At 40.2% G+C, this 23,561-nt stretch overlaps 2 protein-coding genes across 5 annotated transcripts; both read right to left on the reverse strand.

Moving 5' to 3' along the window:
• Positions 1-130: 130 nt before the first annotated feature.
• Positions 131-18,659, reverse strand: ezrb (ezrin b). Of its 4 annotated transcripts, none has more exons than XM_079475312.1 (14): positions 18,373-18,659; positions 17,439-17,513; positions 13,260-13,343; positions 9,690-9,785; positions 8,167-8,441; positions 7,853-7,936; positions 6,651-6,797; positions 4,389-4,485; positions 3,606-3,769; positions 2,920-3,050; positions 2,131-2,291; positions 1,943-2,035; positions 1,591-1,833; positions 131-1,056 (listed from the first exon to the last, which is right to left on the reverse strand). In XM_079475312.1, the coding sequence occupies exons 2-14, from the start codon at positions 17,448-17,450 to the stop codon at positions 892-894; spliced, it is 1,752 nt and encodes a 583-aa protein (XP_079331438.1). In that variant the 5' UTR covers positions 17,451-17,513; positions 18,373-18,659; the 3' UTR covers positions 131-891. The 4 variants fall into 4 exon arrangements, with proteins under 4 accessions (XP_079331438.1, XP_079331439.1, XP_079331441.1 ...); XM_079475313.1 differs by having other exon boundaries at positions 18,259-18,628; XM_079475315.1 differs by lacking the exon at positions 18,373-18,659 and adding an exon at positions 18,044-18,162.
• A 2,002-nt stretch (positions 18,660-20,661) lies between these two features.
• On the reverse strand, positions 20,662-23,334 carry rsph3 (radial spoke head 3). Its single transcript, XM_079475323.1, has 8 exons — positions 23,074-23,334; positions 22,621-22,708; positions 22,337-22,478; positions 22,030-22,175; positions 21,656-21,859; positions 21,331-21,493; positions 21,159-21,245; positions 20,662-21,044 (listed from the first exon to the last, which is right to left on the reverse strand). The coding sequence occupies exons 1-8, from the start codon at positions 23,184-23,186 to the stop codon at positions 20,989-20,991; spliced, it is 999 nt and encodes a 332-aa protein (XP_079331449.1). The 5' UTR covers positions 23,187-23,334; the 3' UTR covers positions 20,662-20,988.
• Between the last annotated feature and the right edge of the window lie 227 nt (positions 23,335-23,561).

Genomic DNA, 23,561 nt, shown 5'->3' on the forward strand with positions numbered 1-23,561 from the left:
TTTAAAAAAAGATAACTCTCTAATCTTTTAAACAAATAATCTAGTATTACATTTAAGAATATGAATCATCATTTGGTGGTCAGTACAGAACCAGGAAATAGAAACCTGTACTGTTATTAGTATAGAAGCCAAAAAAAAAACTTTAATATCCCAAAGACTGAATAAATAAACGCTATAATAAATTGCCTGGCAAAAGTCATATTCAACATGAATGAAAGTTTTAATATAAGTCAATACATAAAGGAGTTGAGATTATACTGCCGAGCCCTGCGCCGAGTGGATCAACAAAACAAACAAACAAAAAGAAAACCTACATCTCATTACAACCCTTAACTGGATAAAACAAGAATCTGCTCAGATCATCGAATAACAAACCATCAAGTTATTACCAAAAAGGGGAGGCATTGTTGGCACGTTAGCAAATCATTCGCTTTATTTCAGCACAGCCCGTGAATAAACCCAATGGTGGAACCCTTTACAGTAAGGTTGCGATTGTAACCGTACTGACCTAACAATGAACTGAATGATCTTTTCACAGCATTTATTCATCTTTGTTAATGACAGCGTCGACATATGCAAACATTCCCATTTGTATGAACATGAAGCGATAGTAATAAATTAATAGAAATAAACGCTGTGAAAAAAACTAAATCAACAATAACGTATGCAACCTTACTGTAAAGTGTATATAATGACAATATTTCTTGTGCGTTATTTGAAAAATTTAAAATGTTTCAGTTCTTAGTGGATGTTGAAGGAGTGCTCTCGCGGCTCTCGTAAGAAAATAAACGCGTGTTTTTTTTTTGTGCCACGTGTGTGTGCTGTCTAACGCAGATTATGCCTTTTGTATTCACCACTCAGACTCGAGGACAGAAGGCCCGTCTGGATCTCTTATAAGGCCTCGAACTCGTCGATTCTCTGTTTCGTGTTGCCCTGGCGGATCTGCCGGAGAGTTTTGTATTTGTCTCGGCCGGCGCGGACGTTCTCCGTATGCAGAAGGTCGTTCTGCGTCTTCATGGTGTGATCGCGAGCGTGTTCCAACTCGGAGGTCAGAGCCTGGAAAAGAAAATCAGGTTATGACAGCGGAATCTATATTTAGACCTTGAGTTTGAATTACGACACAAACCACAAGGCCCTATCTACTCGTAAAAGCAGATGGAACTGACAGGTCGATAAGAACGTCTAGCTCAAATCCTAATCCTGAAACCTGATTGGTTAAGATGTTCCCCAGGACCAACAAGGATTTGTTGGCAGAATGACGCTAATCTTTGTGCGAGTAAGACAGTGTGATTTATCCAACAGGATATGTTGTTGGATTACCGTCCCCTTGTTGTTCCTGTAAGAACTATGAGCTCAGTACTAAAACATTGACCCCACTCCTCGAATCACACAAAAATCATTAGGAGACAATAAATGTCGTTCTAGGCCAATGTGTCATTTTTTGGAAGCTCTACTGACAGAAATGCAATATTACAAGTAGATTGGAACTAAACTCTGCAGGAACAACTCTAAATGAAGAACTCGAAACCCTAAAATCTGATTGACGGCCCACGTTGACCTTGCGAAGACATGATAGTGTTTCCCTCTCACCAGCAGCTGTTTCTGGACTCGTTCGTTCTTGGCCGCCTCTGTGATTCGCTCTTCTTCGTAACGGTGGTCATTGATTCCCTCGCTCTGCAGTTCTGCGCTGTAGCTGCTGGCGCTCTCCTCGCCGTCCTCCATGTCGTTGAGGTAGTGGTCGTACACGGGAGGTGGCGGAGGGGGAGGCGGTGCCGTCATCACCATGTGAAGCTCCTCCCGGGTCTTAATGAGGTCTTCCTGGGCCTCCTGCGCCTGGAGGAATACAGACCGGCGGTAACTATCAGTCACCAATCCAAAGGCTTAAAAACGCAAGTATATACAGCGCCCACGACAAGTCGCTCTAAAACACGTCCGAGCTTACTCTGTGCTGCCACGTCATCGCCTCCTGCTCCTTGCGGTTTTTGGATTCCTCCAGAAGAGCGATGCGAGCTGTGTGTTCTGCCAGCTCAGCCGCCTGAGACACGAAAAACAAACACGATTATCATTGAAAAGAACGATAACTTTCTGATGGTATTGGGATGTTTACGTGGAGGAGTGTTGTGTTCTCACCAACTGTTCTTGACTCTTTATCTGGTCATGAGCTTGTCGGGCCAGTTCTTCTTTGGCGAGCAGAGCGGCCTGTCTCTCGGCCTCCAGTTTGATGGCCTCTTCCGCCGCCTTTCTCCGTTCATTCTCCAGCTGCTTGGCTCTCTGCATCTGTTCCTGCAAGTCTGAAACACACATCCACACCTTTACTTTCAACTGCGAACATCTTGTAAACCTCAATCTGTTAGAGGAAGTGATGTCATTTTGTGATGGGGTTCATGTGGAGATGTTTAAAAGTCCTTGTCTGATGATTCTAGCATGAATGACCCCATGTAATGTTCTTGTAATAAAAGAACGTTATTTAATCCAGGACATTTTAGAAAGCCATCTTGAGAAAACGAAATACTCAAAAATCTGAACTGGGTTTGAGAATGACAGGATTATAATATCAGATCAAATGTGTATTCCTATTGGTTAAGATGCCAATGTGAATTGTTTTAATGGTTGAGGTTTAGCTATTTAGATTTTCCTTAATTTCTTCATTTGAATTAAGTTTAATTCAATACAGAAGGTTGTTTCTGGAGCTGCTATTACATTTTCTTATTGTTTTGGAAACAAATCTGTTTGAATTTCACAAAATTTGTTCATCATATTGTGATCCCAGTTTCATGGTTTGTATTGAATCTTGAAAACAGTATTTTGTTAAACCCCTAGTGAATTATAAACTCAGAAAGAATATTATCTTGCATTAGCATTTATTTCTGTCACTCAATCCACTCTATAAAGACGTGCAGACTAAAAACTGAATCTTACCTTTTTCTGCTTTTTTGGTCTTTTCCTCAAACTGGTAAAGTCTCATCATCAGATCCTGTTTCTCTCTCTCCATCTGCTCTTTCTCTCTCTCGATAGCCTCTCGTCTCTTCTTCTCGCTCTCCAGCTGAGCTCTGCAGATAACACACACGAGCAAAGAGACGTCACCACACACTGCCACATCATTTCTATTCGGCATTTATAAGCATCTCCTGATGAACTATAGCTTGTTAACCAATGGTAAGAAAAGTCATTTACATATGAAAGTTTGAAAGGTATAAAAGCAAAAGCGTTAAAGTCTGATCGGTTATTTTAAGTAACGCAAATATATCTTTTATAATTTGCCTAATAACCATTTAGAACTCCTCGGGTCTCGCATAGCAATGCATAACAACCCCCTAGCAACCACTGAAAGCACCTAAGCCACCATCTAGCTACCGCCCCTCCATTTAATGCCTTAACATCTGTCTATTAACCAGTCAAATGAAAACCATAGCAACGCCCTAGCAACCTCCTATATATATATATTTGACTCACTCTCTCTTTCTCTTTCTCCTTCTCTTTGTAAGGCCTAAAATAAACTCAGACTGTAACCTTCAAACATAAAAGCCTTTTCAATTGAACATCAAAGTCCGTCCTGGCAACATGACAGTATCACTCCTCACGTCGCCATGGCGATTCAGCCTCACCTCTCCATCTGTTTGTGTTGTTTCTCCTCACGTGCCTGCGCTTTCATCTGTTGCACCTCGATGGTGTCCGGCTTCCTGCGACGCATGTACAGCTCATGGTTCCCCATGCACAGCTGCAGGATGCGTTTGTTAATGCGCAAACGTGGGGCGTAGAACACAAAATCCTGCGGGGGGACAAAGGTACATGCAGGGGCTCGATGTGAATTGCTTTTCCAAATGATTGTATTAAATGTACAGTATTCTAAATCATACGTAAACGTTGTACATGGAAAACATCATCCACCGTAAATCATATAGTAATACAGCTAAATGTGAACACTGTACTTAAAACACTTGAACTGCTTTGAGAGTGAATTTAATCTAAAGCAGAGGCACTGCGCAGCCGCAGTCGCAGACAGGGTCTGACATTCACAGATAACATTATATGAAGGTCTGGATGTCAGAGACAACAAACTGCTGCCATGTATCAGCTAAAACGGTCCTGCTACGACAACCATATCTGTGTTAACTGTGTCTTTACACTGATTTATTGTGCGCGGGTAACCAAAGACACATGTCCCGACCAAACATTTCACCAATTCTTCACAGCTTTAGTATAACAATATAATACTAAAGTATAGTTATAACTAGGATGGCTACAACAGCTTACTATAGTAAATACTAATACAAATCTGGTACATTGACTGCTTGTAACGCTTAATAACTGCTTTGGCTCAAATCTGTCCTGTACATGTGCTTGTGTGGTATGAATGAGTCTCGTGTCGCAAGCCCGGGTTCACTTACCGGTGCCTTTTTATCAATAGGCTTGATGGCAAACTTCTTATCGTTGAAGGAAATGTTTCTTATTTCGCTCCAGGGGAAACCGATTTTCGGAGTCAGCCTGAAGACACAATTACAAAAAGACATGTCATTCCAAACCTACAGTCATTCAAAAGAACAGCAAAACCGTCTCTCTACTTAAAAACTATGATAATTCTATCAAGCGAAAGCTAAATTTGCGCTCAATTTTTTGAATAAGCATTGAGGTATGTGATTCATCCACGTTGAGATACTCCAGGAATGTGATGAATGGGCGGGGCCTGTGACATCATCGCAAGAGGGGTGTACTGGGCTCAGTGAGCTCATGGGATTGCGCTTTCCAGCGTGCATGTCACATTGTCTTTACACGTAGCTTAGAGAACACAAAGCCATTTTGGCCATCCCGTATGACACATGGCACAGCCCTTCGCCAATGAAATTTACTGATCACGACGATGACTCTGAGAAAACGGCATTCGCACGGTTCATATTATTATTTTTGTGTGGGATTTTTGCTTTTTTTAGATGCGCTTAGAGAAGTGCATTGTGGTAACCATACTCAAAACTAAAATACCAGAATAAAGGCCCTAACAATAACCAAAAACGGTAACTATAACAACACATAAAATCGCTCTAAATTCCGAGAAATCGCAGCAACAACACCACAACTATAACGCTAACAATCGGGGCTTCCAAAAATATCGGGTGGACTTAAAAACTTTGTAAATACTTATTTGTATCATCTATTTAATAACGTCCTGTCAACTTAAATCACAGAAATGTTTTTAAATGATGCATGCCATAAACTTTGATTATATATGCCCAACAAGAAGCCAGCCTAGTACCGGGCCTGCTGACAATACAGACAGATGATATCATTACGATAGAACATTGACAGCCAATCACAACCCATCTCAATTCACGGGCTCTGTATGTATTTTGTATTACAATTTCTATCACAGCAGTAACAATATTTGCAACTTTATGCAAAATATATGGAACATCACTGCATGACAAGACAACGTATCAAAACCCTGAAAACTCTTTTTCTTCTATTATTTAACAAAATCATCTTCGTATCTAATGTTTGTCCGTTCGTCTGTGAGGTCATATCTCATGCTTGGCTCTGATTGGCTCTAGGGGGAACTGAACGTGGTGAGAGGTTGTCGTGGTGACTGAATCTAGACGGAATAGAGGTGCTAGCTGCACCTTGATAAACCGCTTTGTTTTTTTCCCCAAGGACAAAATCTCACTTCAGACTGCGTTATTCTGGATTGGATTATTATAACGTTTACAACATAACTTTAAATTATTTGAAATCTATACCAGCAACTACATCCCAAACTAGAGCGAGTTTATGTCATCATCTTATGACACGGACAGCTTGTGTTTATCTTAAAGGCTTGGATTAAAGACGCGCATTACAAACCTTTTAAACACTCGACTAGCTACTTGGAATTTTAGCATCTTGATTTTAAAAATGCAGAAATGTTTAAAAGAAATTCAATCATTAAGGCAAATAAACAAAACTAAATATTCTTTATCTCAGCTAACATCTCGGAGAGATTAAACGTTGAATTGTTAGGAATAAGCGTGCTTCTTTTAAACGTGTGTGTGGAGGATAAGCCGAGGACAGCAGATGTCAACAAGAAAACAGACACAAGTTAAGTTCACTGCGGGACGGTTATAACATTATAAACTGTGACCGCGTGCCACCGGCGAGTGAGAAACCAGAATCTAGACACCGAGTAAACACACGGCAAGCATCCCACACAACACAAGCAAGGATCCAACGAATTTCAACTATTTCTCGAGTTGACGTGTGACACGGTTTCTTATCTTCACGTGTGTGTGCACTTGTGAGAGCTTCATTCTGTCTCGCACACGCATTTCTTGCACAACGTTTTCAAGGACTGTGCAGCTGGAAAAACCAGTCTTTGTTGCTACGGGTAACACAGAGGCCATTGTAGAGAAAATCCATTAGTTGCCACTAAACTGTACACACCGAAATCTCTGTGAGTGGAAACAATGGAAATAAAATACAGGTTATGTAAAATAAATCCCGTTCTTAGAATCACAAGCTAAGAGACGTCAACTGTATTTCCACCACTGGAGCATGGTACGCTTCTATAATGAAGAAGTATGACATGAACCATCATCCCAGATCTATGCAACCATACACTGAAAGTGAAGCAGAAGTTTAGTGATGTTGACAGTCAAATGTCTGTAGGCGAAGAGAAAACTCACTTGTCCTCTTTCTCGTAGATATTCAGGCCCAGGGCATCCACACCCAGCCACAGCTCTGTCCCTTTCTTGTTCTTGATGTCGAAATAGTTCACGCCGTACATTTCCAAATCCTGGGCGATTTTTAAATATTCCAGCATTGCGTCCTCTCTGTTCACACGACACAATGATCATTATTGAACCGATGAAACCTTAGCATAACCTTTTACAAAGGACCCTAATCCGATATTAAACTATATACATGTCATCATAACCCATAACACAGATATAACGTATAAAACATGTAGACATCCCATAACTCCAAAGTCCAAAATCAAGCTCCAATGGAGATATACGCTTATTTTTTTGTTGTTGAACATTTAGGGTTGACAACTGTGGCAAAAGTGCATTGAATTGCAATTTTTTTTATAACTTACATCACTTTATAAAGTTGAAAATCTCAGATGAAGTGGTATTTAAAAGGCTATGACTTGACGATAAACGCTAGACTAAGACGATCTTCAAATACCGTGCATCAACATATAAATATCCATACAACAAGGTTTAAAGCAAAATAACATGGTTTACTACAGTTAAAGAAAAAAACAAGGTTGCTACACTTTTACCACGAAAGAAAATGTACGGTCATTTTCGTATGGGGAGTGTTTGTCGACTAAAGAAATGCCTTTTTCTGTTTTGTATGTACCATAACGCTTCAAAAGACGCTCCTCAATGTGTCCAAACTTTATTCATAATAGAGGCGGGTGGAGTTGCGAGGTTAAGGTTTAAAGATCCAATGGAGTTACGAGGTTTAGTCACAAACCTCTTTTAAAACCTTTTTTTGAGTTATTAAATACATGCAAAACCCAAAAAACAGACGGAAAGGGTGAATAATAGTAGGGATAAATGTAAAATGATAATTTGGAACTTCCATTGGTTATTTCTTCTTAGACATTCAGATTTATGGACACCAAGAAGATTTCATGTATATGACGATGAACGATTCATCGCATTAAGAATATTAATGTTGTATTTACATATTTACTAGGCCACAACCAGCGAGAGTTACGCAAGTTTACACAGATTGGACACAAGAATGGGTCACAATGCTTCAAAACATAATTGCTCCCATTATAATCAACAGAGCTCATCAAAGATGTTTGGTTACATCGAAGCACTTGTGTGACCCTGTGTAATGTCAAACATATGTAGAAGTCAAATCTTACCTCAGCATTCCACGATGCTCCTCGTGCCACACCTGGATTCTCTCCTCCCACTGTTCACGTGACAACTTGTGCTGGTCCAAAACCCTGTAAGCGATGGACAATGTAACAGGAGGACAGACATGAAATCATTTTCTAAATAATATACATCAAGATCTACATCAAGATAAGGAATTTAGGCCATGGCATGACATGAGTCATACCAATCTTTGTCTCAACATCTCCCATGCCAAAATGACTTTTTTAGGCCTTACATTGATTTCATTACCAGAAAGAACTGAAAACATTTATCCTTAGCCAAGCTGAAGCTTCCTCACCGTTGGGGCAGGAGGCGATCGGATGTCAGGTATCCAGGCCTGTGAATTTCTTTGTTAAAATCGCCAAATTTGGCCTGTACAGAATAGGAGGCCAGAAGCACGGCGGTCTCCGGAGGACAGTAGATCTCATCGCTGAGGATTCCGTCCTTCACCTGCATGAAGAATAGCTTCTGAGTGACGTCTTGAATCAGCTCGTCGGCCACATCTTCTGGGAAGAACTTGGCGCGGAACTTGAACTGTAGGGGGTTTTCTTTCTTCACCTCCTGAGATGACACCTTTCAAATGATGAAAAGCAAAATTGTGAGATGTTTTTTAATTTAGTCTCAAAAGTGCTGTGACAACCCTTGTGATGCAAATCTGATATTGACTTCCCCATACCACATCATTTTCTTATCAAAAGCTGCTTCTTTGGAATTCTTCTTCGTAGCAACACTTGAAAAGTACCCTTGAATAAAATATCCCTTGACACAGTTTGGCCACAGTCAGGAGATACTGAAGTTAGAATTCAATTTTATTTTCTAAAAAGATCAAACAGTTACAGATGGTATTTACAGTTTTTCTTGAAATGTTCGTTTAGATGCATATCTAGCCACCAACACCATACAAATATATTTCCATTTGAAACAAACCAGGCGTTTCAGGGTTAAACCAATGCTCTTTCGAGCCTTCATTTTGAGATCTGTATGCTGTTTACCAAAAGAATGAAGCCAAACAAGTTTCTTCTTTGGTGTTACTCTTCATGATTTATGTGATGCGTCTCACCTGTATACCCTTTAACTTCTTATGTAGGATGTGCATTCCTTTAAACATTCAACGCGTGTACATTTTTCACCCAAGAATTCAAGCTGAAAAATGCTTTCATCAACTCATTGACTGAAACCCGAGGTTCCACATTACTGCTCGGCCCTCTCCAGTTTTTACTCTTCCGTCTCAAAATGGACACACATTACATTTGTCTGCATGTTTCCTTTCTCAGTGTGTGAAGGAAAGTTCAATGCTGTCGGTTCAGTTTGAAGCTTCTCTTAAATAAATTATTTAGTTTTACTACAGTAAAAGTGTGTTAACCAGTAACCATTTGTATTGCCATATAGTTTAATTATAATTTAATGATAAAAATATGATTACTGCCAAGAAACGGTAGTTTTACTACAAATACCATAGTTCAATGTTGGTCGGTGGGAGTAAATTCTTATGCTTAAGTATACTCTTGTGGTGTGTAATACCTAACAACTACAATGATTCTCTTTTTTTGGATAAAAATAAAGAAGTTTTATAAGAAACTCAACTCAATTAAGTTCCACAATGAATTCCTTGTTCCTTTGTAATGTGTTACATTATGCGAAAGACAACATCAAGGACACGCAGTTAACCTACTGACTATGTAATCATCCTCCAGGTTAAAAGTGAACATTGAGATTAAAAATGTGGGTGTGAAACGGATGTGTTTGACATAGCTTTACTGAAAGAGATTGATATATTTTATATGAATTATAATTCTGTTGCTGTAAATGTGTGTCCTTTACCTTTTTATCAAGTTTCAACCATGTATTGTAGCCTTTGCTGTCCATATGCTGTAGTCCGAAGTACCATACTTCACGTAAGCCTATAGTCTTCACCACCTATCAGAAAAATGAACACACGATAAATACATTCATCAATTATGAAACAGTTGCTGAAAGCTTTATGACGGTTATATGTCTAGTGGCACACGCTGGTTGTTTGTGTTTTATCAATTTGTATTTACTAGTAGTAAACGTTCCTCATCGAGTGTGGTTGCTACACCACACTGAATATAATGCTGAAGCAGAATAATACAGATATTTTTGTCTTCTTCCCTCAAAACTAAGGTCGACATGGGGGTGAAACCCTCAAAGCAAAACTTTAGATTTCAAAGGGTCTATTATGCGTGTGGTTTCCCCGAGGCTCTGGTCCACCACGCGTTCAGCTGTTCTCAGCTACAACAACTGCTGAAAACCTCCCATTTGGACAAGGCATAACTGACTTACAAATAATGTGTTTTTCACATACACTCCGAGATGTTGAGCTGTGGTGCTCACGCAGGCAATGCAAGTTCAAACCAAAACTTTCTGATGTGTGACGATGGTGAGGAACTGGCTAAATAAAGTCAAACTAGAATGAACTCGGGTCACAAAGCCTTATTTGCAAATGTTCCAAAAAGCATCTTTTGTTTCGGACCTCGTCCGAACATTTTCGCTAACAATTTTGAGGTTCTCACAAATATATTAAAAAATTTCAAATGTTATTTTACATTTGAACATTTGCTTGTTTCAGATTTTGCATAGTTTTCCCAGAACACACAGTGCTATAAACAGAATGTCTCAGAAATGCTGACAAACACTTAAACAATCTGAGTTGAACAAAGGCAGCATTTAACAACAACATGATGTCATCTTTCACTTCTCTATTGCCTTCTATCAACAGTCAAAATCAGACCATATCCCAAGCTTTTTATAAGCTGGTAACAAAGGCGCAACAAAAATGTTGTAAACCAGTTGAACAGGTTTCAAGCGTCTAGAAAACTGGAAGGTAAAGCTACACGGCAAAAGCAGATCTATGAAGTTATTGTATATTTGTTATTAGGCTATAAATTAAAAGCACCTTTTTCGATAAAACTAGAGATTTAGGACATTTGTTATACTAAAAATTGTAAAAAACTTTTACATCATTCAAAACCAGCACGATTTTCATTTCCACAGAATATTCGCAGGACAGTCTCACGTAACGAAGTTCCAAGGAGACAAGCTATTGAACTACAAAACTAAAATGACAATAAAACCACCATAAAAGTATCAAAACAGCGGTCTATAAGAAATAAAATCGAAATGTGACTTTAAAATCTGGATTGCTTGTGTCAGTTTTGGATCACAACCCTCTGAAAACAAACGTGGCTATTTAAAGGGATTTCTATCATGGTTTACTCACACTCTTGTTGTTCCAAACCTGTACACATTTATTTGCTTGGTTGAACACAGAAAGATATTTGGACAAGTGCTTGTAACCAAACAGTTCTTGGACCCCATTGACCACCATAGTAAGAAAAATGACAACGGTAGTCAAAAGTGTCCCAGAACTGTCCGACATTCTTCAAAATATCTTCTTTTGTGTTCAACAGTGCAAAACAATCATCCTACTAATCATACTATGGTAGTCCATGGGGTCTCAGAACTGTTTGGTTACAAGCATTCATCCAAGTATCTTTCTCTGTGTTCATCAGAACAAAGAAATGTGTACAAGAACAACTTAAAAGTGATTAAACGATGACAGGATTTTTTTGGGGGGTGAACTATCCCTTTAACGTACAGAAATGAGATTCAAGAGAATGTCACAGAATGATTCATGGTGTTCATAAGCCATGTGAATTATGCTTCGTTCCGATGCGTTTAAAGCTTAGCAGCCCCGGTCAGCATTCACTTTCATTGAAAAACCAACATTCAACAGTCTTTTGTTTTCAACGGAAGACAGATTCTCTCTTCTTTCTGCTTTCAAACAAATGCAGTCATGTTTTTAATGAAAGTCCGTTCGGCCAGCTGTATTTCCCGAGGGCTTCAGTGAAAACCTCTCATCGGTTTTGCTTGCAATTCAAAGCTCATGACTGGCTCTTTAAGAGCTCTCAGTCTGAAGTGGACACCGCTCAGCCGTGGCTTCTGAACGCGATCGGCGAGGAACGACTCTTATTCACCGGTCCCACAGACGCTGCGTTTAACGGCACACAGATGCTCTCCATGAGTCACCATCACGAAAAACCCTCCCTGTGTGTCTGCTGCTATTTACAGGGGATTATTCCATGTCACCAAGCCATTAATTAAATTAGGCCAAAAGCATCGGCGCTACTGACACACACTTTCCCAATGAACTCTGGGAGTTGATCCTCTAAGATTCGAATGAATATTGATTGAACACTTCAGGTCTATGATGTAATTTTTACTGTCCATTCACATAATGTTTTTCTCCTGCTTTCATCCAGTTAAACTATTGCATGTACTACCTTGCCCGGCTTGTGTTTGCATGACGGTTTGCGTTGCATATGAAAACAAATGGAAATCACTCCTTTGTTTGTCTTGATTTACCGTTTACGATCCTTTAAACGTTTCTCTTCGCATTAGCTAACAGACATACATTTGTTTAAGATCAAGGGATTTCGGGAAGAGAATGAGCCGCTGTCATTGACAGATTATGCTGACGGATTACAGATGTCCATTATAGGTTAACACAACTGGAACTTTTGAGAGCTGGGTCATCGGAGTCATTGTCAATCACTGGTTTACAGTTTATTCACTTCAAAGCAGGAAATGTTTAGCCATTGTATTCACATTAGGGATGTTTATCACTGCGAATTGAAACTTGCATTATTAAGATTTCTTCATCAAAGGAAGTACTGCTCTTGGCAGAACAAGGAAAGGGCGTTACTCAATTATTGTCGGTTTCCAAACAGGGATAGGCGTTTCTTAATCATCCAATCAGGAAAGTGCAAAGCCCATTTCTCAATTACTGAGCATTTCCAAACAGCATTGGCATTTTCAGCCGTCCAATGGTAGAAAGGAATTAGGAATCACCCCCTTGATTTTTGGCAAATAAAAACCATCCCGGTTTGAAAGGACCCCAAGACTAAAGATATTAACGCTAGTGCTAGTAACGGAAATCCTGCAACCTAAAAGTGTCTTAAATAACAAAATAAATATAGTTTAAATGGTGTCTTAAGTTAGTCGGCAAATGTTGAGACTTCCTTCTTTTGACCACTGAACAGTTTAAAGGAATACTCATCATTTATTCACCCTCAAGTTGGTCCAACCCTGTGAAAACACATTTGTTAAACACAAAGAAAGAATGTTATTATGGTACTCAATGATTTCTAACATTCTTCCAAATAGCTTTCTGTGTGTTCATCAAAACCAATACATTTATACTGGTTTGGAACAACTTTGTGGTGAGTAAATTACGACATCATTTTGGGGTTGAGTATCCGTTTAAAGCACGCATCTCCTCATGGCATCCATTTGATCATGTGCTCATTGTAGGCCATGCTAGTTCGGTCGTGTAGATGTGTAGATGTGTAGATGCGTAGCTGCGCAGACCTGGTCAAAGAGCTGTTTGCCAGTTGTGCTGGGCTGGATGGCAAACTCCAGCTCAGCGTCCATCGTAGTGACGCGAACATTTACCTGAGGAGAGAAAGAAAACTTATGAGCAACCACATCCACCTCGCCTTCCAAAGACACCGAAAACTGTTCATTTTACAGTAGCACAAATCCAAAAGGCAGTTCCATTGACGTCCCCTACATATTTAGATTACTCCATCCTATAGTAAATGTTTGACAGGGTTAAATAAACAAGCATTAAACCTAAGCAAGCATTTTATAGACTAACAGAGTCCTTTTCATGGTACATGAAAGAATCATGGGACGAGGTCTCGTCTGTGAGAACCAGTTCACATCTACAGGAGAGAGCGTTAATAATTTCCCCCGAGACATGAAAAGAACATGTCTGAAGGAGGTTTCACTAGACAAGAATTGCCATTGTTAGATAAGCCCGATTGCAAAGCGCCGACTCTTAACTTCTCCATCGATTCAGTGATTCACAGTCATGTGATTTCATGGGCACTGTTAAAAACTAAAGACGGACGAACAAAAAGATGTGGAGTGTTGACAATTGGCGGAGAATCACAAAACACGCCGTACTGGGTGTGAGCATCGAGTTGTCTGGTAAACAAGAAGAGAAAGTCATAATTATGTAAGTGCTCTTAAAACAAACAAATGCCTCGCTATGAACAATGCAAAACAGAAACTCGCACAACGATTCAAGCTAAAACAGAATGCAGATCAGACAAATTTTCCCAGCAGTGCAAACAACAGAGGAAACATCCGCAAAGTTTCATTTGCATGTTAAGCATGGAATTTCAATGTCTAAGTTATACTAGTGTTTCAATTTAGCATAAAAGCACCGGGACGCCTCTGCGTTTGTATCACTTTATAAATAATAACGTATTAACACATACATGTAGCAAATATTTGCATGTATATAGTAATATTTATAGATCATTTAAATAATATACAGAATAAACATTAACAAATGTTTAGGATTTACCTTAAATATGTGCGTGTATTTGTTCATGAATACAAAATGAATAAGTGCACAAACATATATTAAAGCACCATATTTACATATTTGTAGGCGTGTTCAAGTCAAATGACGGCAAATTGACACTTTCCGCAAAAGCGTATCTGACAGCACACATTGTAATTACCATTATAAATGTACCGTTGCGAATCACGATACCAGATTTTTGCTATTTTTTTGTAAAACAAAAGGTTACAGATTGCAGCATTAGGCCGTGTTTGGACTTGACTTTTTTGCTAGCGTCCGTTTTACATTATAATCCTATGAAGTAAACATTGTTTCAAAAAACATCCCTAGCGTTTTTTTTTTAAACGCCAGCGCCGCCGTCTTTTTCTGCAGCTTAGAACGTCAAAAAGTTCAACTTTTCTGAAAAAAGAAAAACGCCCTGAGCAAAGCTCCTTTCTCACGGCTAACCAATGACAGAGACCTGTCATTTCCGTAATGACATGCGAGGAACGTGATTGGTCGAGAAGGCTCAAGCTCAAAAAAATTAAATGGCTGCCGAACCGCCAGTTGCAGCATAGTTTTGTATAAATGTACGCTTAGTTTTACTTTCAACAACTTCTGATTGCATTTCTAGTTTTTAAATATGTGATCAGTTATTGCAAAGGTCATCTCTGTTTATATTCAAATAGACTTCTGTTACGCTATCTGTTCCTCTGGGCTGCCTTCGTGCATGTCATGGCGTTCGTCTGCTATTTGCTACCAAACGCTTCTTACCTTTGTCAACTTTTTCTTGTCAAAAAAAGAAGTCAAGTCTGTCACGGCATGTTCATAGAACTGAATACCACACGAATGCGTTTCTGTATTTACTGTAATTTCGCTCAAGACGTCACAATATTATACAATAGAAATCCCTGTCAACGTGTCAAGTTCACAATATGCACTATAATCATTGCAATACGAATAGAACGTCCTGTACTAAGCTCAGCGAAGACTGCTGGGACCCATCCTGATCCATGAAAACAGCACTGTGATAGTTGCTTCACAGCCCGGTAAACACACAATCAGGGTTTCACACATTCAAGCTCACATGCACAAATTCCCCATTCATACCTGCCGTTCACTAATTCATATTAAATATACTATAGCAAATATTTAAAATAAACAACTTGAAATAAAGCCTCTATTGACAATGATAAAAACACACAGATCATCGCACTGTAAGCATGCTCGGCTTGTGAAATCTGGCGGTAAAGAGTTGAGCTTGAAGACTGCCATGTATACCGGCCACAGAGGGGGGAGACGGAGGGGTATCCATTTACCCAATGAAACAAAGAGCCTCTTTCAGAAACATCCAGCCAGCGATCCACCTCCTGCATCAGTCTGCATTTTAATACAGTATCGCCATTTCTCCGCATCGCTCGACTTGCAGAAATAAAGGTTGGGCTGATACTCAAACATGCTGAAATCAGGTTTCGTTTAGTGTCTTCAGTTCAGATCGATCCAAGTTACAAGACATCACACAGATTAGAAAGTGGAGGTCTGGCAATAAAGCTCGCTCACAAAAATAACGCTATTTTACTGCACACTTCTAGTTTTGTTGGGACTATCAAGCAAGTTCAAAAAGGTTCTCAAATGCCTGTTGAAGTTTAAAATCTCAAAAGCTTTTTGGTTTGGTGTATGTACTTAAGTTTTAAGCTTTACATCCGGTTTGATCTGTAAAGAACAACCAACTTGCATGCAAATTCAGGTACATATACAATTCCATCATTTTTCATAAATATGAACAACAATTTCTTTTGTATATGATATAATTTGTTCTTTTTTTTCATCTTAAGCTCGTCTTTATTTGACCTTTGTTAAGGGTATAGTTTTATTGCATACTGTCGTATTAAACATTTCATTATATATACACTGTCAATGGTCATTTACATGACTAAACTTAAAAAACTTAAATTTAAGGACCCATAAAATTGCTGAACATAATGACCACTGAACATTTAGCATCACTAAAAGCAGCCCTAAACGCATCTATAAAAAAAGCGCAAAGGAGAAAAACGTGTCTCCAAATTGCTGTTTGTGTTAAGTTGTGATCTGGACAGCTCTGCTAGACTTTCATTGCGCTGGCATGAGCATAAGCCAAAGCGCACGTGAGGATTGATTACAACACAATGAGCTTTTGTGCTACATCACCAAAGGGCGTAACAGCCATTATTTGGTTATCAATTATTCAGAAGAACAAATGATAACAACGATTTGGGACTCGGAGAGGAAACGCCCACAGCTGCTGAATAAACAAACCTGAAATATGTTCTGAATATGTTCTGAAACACCAGGCAGAAATGTACAAGACTCTGAGTCATCGTCAAGTGTCTCTTCGAAACTGAAATCCGACTTGGATTTCCTGATTCGCTCTTTGTGATCGTCGTGTTCTGGGCTATTCTTTTGACAGCGTGATCAGTACCGTCCTAAACAATGATGCAAGTGCCAAGAGAGACATTAAAGCAAACTAACGCAAAATCGTCTGTGTGCTTAAAAGAAGCGAATATATGGGTGAATCGCTTATTTTCGTCTACATGTGAATTCACAGATGACCCAACTCCATCCGAAGGTCTCGAAACAGCACTCTTTTGAACCCAAGTCATTAGCAAATCCTCCACTTCCACCCAAACTGACACCAAGAACAAGTCTCTGCATTCAGCGCTGGAACAGGCAGTGCTGTGGGCCAGGCATGAATAAGGAGCTCAGAGTAAAGCGGAACGATGATGTCATTTCCCGACCTGCTCCTGACAACCGCCTTACCGTCCCAACAAACCCACAACACATGCTTCAGGCGGCGTTGGATGTCCAAGGAACTTCTGGCACAGCGTTCGTAAGCGGACACTGATAACATTCAAACCCCGGACCGTCCCGGTATCGGGGAACGCAAATCCATCCAAAGCTGTGAAAATGTCGCAAATTCTCACCGATACGAATGGAGAAATGAGCCGAACGCCAGTGTCAATGAGAACACGGCCATCGCTTTGCTTTGCTTTGCATGTGTACACATTACAAGTTTCCTATATGAATGTACATTATACATACATGAAGGTAAAGATACAACACTATCAACAAGAAAATAAAACACAGACGAAACATTCTTTCAACCTTTAACAACTTTTTAAGGAACTACAATCAAAGCACAGGTGGATACTTACAGGTTTCGGCATTTTGAGTCCTGTTGTCGATCTCTCGTGTCAAAGTGTCAGAATAATCGGATCTTCCCGCAGAGACTGTAAAGCAGAAACAGGAGAAACGCGTTTGAGTGAAACTGACTCACGCACAGTCCAGCTGTCATTTAAACATCGATGAGTCCTGACGCACAATCTCCAGCCATATGAATCACGATAAAACCTGGAACTCAAGATTATCAGAGCCTCACCCAAAATGCCACAAGAGGTAACACCGCCTTTCAATTCGGAGTCCCCACCCCATTCTGCAAATATTTACTCCGGTCTCGGTTTCCCTCAGAACCGAATCAAGAACCAAGATTTTACTTTATTGGCGAATTAATGCAAACAACGACCAACTTCGATTGCGCGAATATTCGGCGTCTCTTTTACGCAAAAGCCTGTGCGTAAAAGATGCGCAAACATCACTATTTAGAAGTTTCGATGTTCACGAAGAGTCGCGTTCAAACTATAAAGGGTTATTGTCCCTTCACCGAAACCATCTACAGATGGCAGTCAAATAAAATGAGACAAGTCGAGCATGTTTGCTTTGTTTACGGATCTCGAATGGTTGATCGAAGTTCAAACGTTACCGTTTGCATCGAGGTGATTTTTCTCGGGGTAAGAGTCGGGCGAACGCGAGGAAACATCTAAGCTTACCCCGCACCAATAATCAGAGCAACACCTGTTGGTGGAGATTTCTCTTTGAATCGGGCGGCGTCTGTCCAAACAGAAGCGCGTCAATGAAACGCCAACTAACTGTTTCGCGGTGCCGCGTGAAAATCGATCGTTACGCGACGCGTCTTACCAGAGCACGCGAGCCGGCGGTGAGTTGGCGAAGCTTCACCCTAAAATCTCCCCTCCCTCCGCGGTACAGAGAACGGAGTCCTGCGGCAGTAATATGGCTGACGGTGCGTCTCACCTTTGTGCGCTCGGATGAAAGACGGCGGCTACAGTTCCTGTTTGGCGCGGCGCGACGCCCACGGCAGCGGATGCGATCAATAACGCGAGCTCCTTTTACATCATGAGAGGGGCTCGACGGTTCGCATGAAAAACTCAGCGAGCGTGTTTGCTCGAGATGCGTATGAATAAAGTACAACAGAGACAAACAGGTGCCCTGCGAACGGACGAGCAGCGTGCAGGCTATCGGGTTATCGTGCGCCTGTCCCTTTAAGGGCGCTCGCCCTGCCTGCGCTATTTCTTATCACCAGAAAAGTTTCATTGTGGCTCGTGGACAAATATAAGAAATGTAGTATATTAATAATATTTGCTCAGTCAGAAGTCATAGTGGCTGGTGTTACTTTGAATTCGAAGGTTTCTGGGTAAAAAGTTCAACGAGGACATTCATGGTAATACTAGAATTCAGTGTTACTCAAACTTTCCCCACTTTGGAGGTAGGGAAGGGGTCCGAGCCCCACCTGTCCCCGATAGCCAAAAACATAAGGGTAATAAACTTTAGGTCCACTGTCTGTCTTGGTTTTCTCTGCTGGTGCAGATAGATGTAAGGCTTACATTTAAATGTCATTGTTTTGTTTTGAGTGTATGGTCAATAATAAAGTCATTAATAGAGACAAAAATGACAAAATGTCCACCCATTTGCCGCGCCCCATGTCTCTATTCCCCACCAGTGGGGCCCGCCCCACACTTTGAGCTGTAATTGAAGACTTGACTTTTTTAAATTATTATTAAATTCAAACTCACAAATAATAAACCTGCCGAATGGTTTAAACAGACAGACAGGTGTTCAGAGAATTCTGGCAGATGTCTATTCATCAGTGCATTGAAAGTGTGGGACCTGTGAGTAATAACTAGGTGGAAAATATTACTGTCATCACCTTCTCCAATTCTGTTCTTATCACGGGGAAAGCACAACACACTTGAAAACACACAGTATATAGCTACCGTATTAGTGTGTTACACGTCCGTTACTTGGAAGTCCTTGTGATAAAAGAGGGTGTTTACCCACCCTCCTTCATTTCCTTCCACCGGCTTACCAAACTGGAGCACAGTGGGCACAATCTAATTTTACGTGCTTTCTAGGACACACATAATTCATTACGCTGACACAAATCTGCACTTCAAGTGCTCTCCGTTCAGACTGCAGTGTCAGGCCTTTATTAGTCCAATATTTTGATGAAAACATATTCCAATGGCGTCGTATAATAACAAAAAGTCATATTTCCATATAAGCAGGTAAACATGTTTGTGTGTGTTCTTCGCTGGGCTCATCCTCGGGAATGATGGACACGTCATGATATTACACGCATTACACAACTGCACACCAAAAGAAAGAATACAGGAGACATTTTTTATATGACAGTATACAGTGTGTATGACACGCAGACTTTCCCTGTCTATGCACTTTCAATGAGACTACTATTGCAAGATGCTGCTAAATTATTAAAGGGAATTGAAGGCGAGAGACAGAGAGACAACCAGAGATCTGCTAAACTGTATTTGATTTGTGACTTTGCCCATTGTGAGGCCTCTGAACACAATAGATCCAGCCTTTAGTGATGAAGCTCGACTGAGATCATCGTTTGATGGTCTGAATAAGTCAGTTAAGTCTGATGTGACTCACAGGTCTTTCCTTGCGTTATATTTACACCAGCACGCCTCTGTTTCTATTTGTGTTTCTAAGAGCCGCATCCGCCCAAAGTGAAACGTCGAATCACCTAGTGGGCGTGGCCAGAGGTGAGATCCCACCAATGCGGACGCGGGATTTAAATAGAGCTGTATAAAGGCGACACGAGCGAACCCTCATGCGTCAAACGGTCCTCATGTTCAGTCAGAGTCACGCGGAAAAGCATTCTCCTTTCACTTTATTAATGTTTATTCTGTCGACATATAATACCTACCGAATTCTGTTTTAAGGACCTTATATTTGAACACATAGCATCACTTTTTTATTCTTTTAGAATGTCACTAAACACAATCTGCATTAATATCCACAAATAAATGCTGTTTTACACACTCTAAATATAACCACGAGGACCTGTCACAAACTTCCCTTACAGTGCTTGTGTTAAAGCCACGAAAGAGACTGGGGTCTTAATAGCCGGAAGCGATTATCCACGTGTGCAACATCAGCAGCGCCATCTAGAGGATTTGAAGTAAAGGTGTTGTACAGTCGGGTGATGACAGCTTGAATATTAAGTGTGGTTTAAAAACAGCTTTTGATAAAGTACCCCAACAACAAATATTCGTTTTTATAAACATTTGATCGTTTTAATATTTTGAAGATGCAGTTTCATCATCCTCAAGTAGTTATTTATCAAATAAATAATAAAGAGAAACAAGGTTCGTTCAATTCTTTGTCATCTTTGTATTTGAAATAAAACAGTCTGATTTGTTTAAACATTGCTTTGGGATCAAAATGGCATTGTTTGGGTAGCGGAGTATAGGAAATTATTTATTGGAATTAAATTAGGAAAAAAGGAAAAGTCACGTGTCACAGAGGCGTAAATATAGGCCACACTCTATCCTTCTTAACATGTTCTATAATGTGATCTTGAATACTTCTACTACAAAGAAAGGTTTATTTTTGCTGTTGAAAAGCCTGAAGTCTTCGGTTAGTCACGTCCCGAATGAGTTCTAGGGAAGAAAAGTAGAAATGACGAATTTCAACACGGTGACCACGGAACGACCAGATCATACCATTCTATCATCTGAATGTGAGGAAAGTTGTGTGAACAAGTTTCTACTTACGGTCAACCACTGTTCGGGCTACATATCTCTTCTCTAAAGTGTTGCTGACTTCTTCCATCAGCCAAGGCAGGAATCCGGTCTCTAGATCTGCAACAGATAGATGAGCATTCATTCAACTTGAAAATGAAGACCCATTCAGTTTGTCTATATGTTCGCATGCTGGATAACTTGCCTCTCTTCACAGAGTCATAGAAATAGCCCGATTCTTTTAGATTGGAATAGACTGAGGGAAGTAAATCGGTGAGGTACTGCTGAGCAAACGCTCTTGCAGCGATTTTATCCGCAGTCTCTTTCTCCTTTTCCAGCACTGCCTTTTGCTGCTTTATCCGGTTCTCCTGCAGTTATGAAAAGACAAAAAAAAGTTGAAGAAAAACCCCAAAACACATATTACCTCACAAACAAGCATTAAAATTGTTGCAAGACATGCGACTTTTAAAACATCTGCATCACCCAGTCCCAGATGTCTGCTGTATACGGGAGAAGGTGTGATTTCTTACTCTCTCCACACGGACGCGCCGTTCCCTCTCCTCTAGCCTCTGTACCTCCACCAGTTCAGCATTGCGGATCTCCGTAAACGCTCGGTACCGGGCTCTCAAGTTGTCCAGCTCCTCCTCCTCCATCACTTCCAGCAAAGCCTGCTCGATCGTCTTACCCACCAGCACCTGCAGCACGGGCTGAACCTCCACGTCAAAATCAAACAGCTGCAGGGATGACAAGCATTTATTAACTGCATTTTTCTCACATCTACATTTGTCAATAATCATTCTTAAGCAGGATAATTGTGAAAGTGTTTGTTGTGCATAATGGCCCTGGTAGTAATGGACAGTAGACAAAAGCAAATTTTGACAAAAAGGGAATCCACACTGTATACCTCTCCCTCTTCTATTTGTGTGGCTGCATCTCGACCACTTTTGGCTGGAACGAAGACGGGGGTGGCGGGTTTATCCAGGAACATGTCTGTTTGACATTCCACGCTCACTTCCTCTACACGATCGCTCAGTTCTTCCAGATACATCTCTAAAATATGAATCATCAAGTACTTCAGAGCATCTCTGTTAAGAACAAATTTCCATTCTGGTCCATTTAGTGATGTTGTTCAGAAGCCTTGTAGAAGCAGGCCAACATCCCACGACGAATGTCGTGCTATTCAAGCTTATTTTCTGAAAATCACCATCTACCTGTCTGAACATCTATGTTTGTTCTGCCCTCTAGTGGTTCTGGGGTTTTTGTGCCAAACTGCTCTTTCAACCTTTTCTTGGACGTCGCTCTTCTTCTGGCCTCCTGTTGTCTCAGGAACTCAATTGGATCGGGCTGAGATGTCTGTTAAGCATGTTTACATTCATCTCATTATTTGTATCATTGGCAAATCAATGCACGGTACAAAACTTTAAAATAAAACAAAACACAAACACATCCCTAAAACAACAGAGATTATTGTCACTTAGGGTGCCGTAATACTCACAATAGGGAGGATATGTTGAGCGTATGTATTGCCTCGGACGACCCGTCTGTCATACATGATGTTTCCATGACTGTCCTGTTCTTCATTTCTGCATCAGACAGTGAAGAGTTTTTTTAACCAGTCCATTTTTTACATCATCTTAAATGTTAAAATCATCCATAAACTATATATTAGTGAAAAGTTCACTATAAAGGAAACGAAAAAGCTTCTCACTGTTCCTGCCACACACACTAGAATCCCCATAGGCCTATTTGAACCTTTTTGAAGTTTGATAAAGCATCATTTGAAATGAATGAATTTGTTTATTATAATAATATTATATAATACGTTGGCTGATAATGCCTCTAGGCATAATGGTGTATAAAGGGGAATAAAAATACAATTTAAAGCAGATGTCTATTTAGATCATTTCATGTTCAGATCATTGCAGCAGTTGACGTTAAGTTGACTCACAGAGGCGCAGCGGCGGTTCTGTATTTGGCCCGGTTGGGAACGGGTCTCGGGCGGCTGGAGAACGTGTAAACGCCGCCCTGCGTGTCGTGTTGAGTCTGTAAAGATGAGGCCATGTTCTGCTTTTAAACACATATATATATATCCAACACGTGACCGCAGGATGAAGCGCTTCAATTCAGCTTGTTGCATTCGCTCAAGTGGCTGTTGTTGTAGCTACTGTTGCCATGGCGATCGATGGCCGTCGTATCAACGACTGCTGTCACTTCTTTTTACTTCCGGGTCGATAGATGACTTTTATTATTGTGAAATGAAATGAAATATAATGCTTAGGGTTATTTTTAAAACTCATGTTTATAGTATTCAAACATAATTATAGTAAAACGCACGTATTCGCCAACACGTTAAAGTAGTAGGCTACGTTGAGTAAGTTTATAAAAAGGTTTATAGAGTCAAATTGTTCAGTTAAACTCATTTGCTGAAAGTCTGCG

This window comes from Barbatula barbatula (genome assembly GCF_947034865.1).
Source record: "Barbatula barbatula genome assembly, chromosome: 15".
In the NCBI taxonomy this organism is placed as follows: Eukaryota; Metazoa; Chordata; class Actinopteri; order Cypriniformes; family Nemacheilidae; genus Barbatula; species Barbatula barbatula.

Coding starts and splice junctions, on each gene's coding strand:
- rsph3 (XM_079475323.1), bottom strand. CDS start 23,186: ATGGCCTCATCTTTACAGACTCAACACGACACGCAGGGCGGCGTTTAC. Junction 22,176..22,336: donor AAACATAGATGTTCAGACAG/GTAGATGGTGAT, acceptor TTCATATTTTAG/AGATGTATCTGGAAGAACTG. Junction 21,860..22,029: donor CACAAATAGAAGAGGGAGAG/GTATACAGTGTG, acceptor TCATCCCTGCAG/CTGTTTGATTTTGACGTGGA.
- ezrb (XM_079475312.1), bottom strand. Junction 9,786..13,259: donor GCAAACAGCTCTTTGACCAG/GTCTGCGCAGCT, acceptor TTTTTCTGATAG/GTGGTGAAGACTATAGGCTT. Junction 3,770..4,388: donor CTATTGATAAAAAGGCACCG/GTAAGTGAACCC, acceptor GTCCCCCCGCAG/GATTTTGTGTTCTACGCCCC.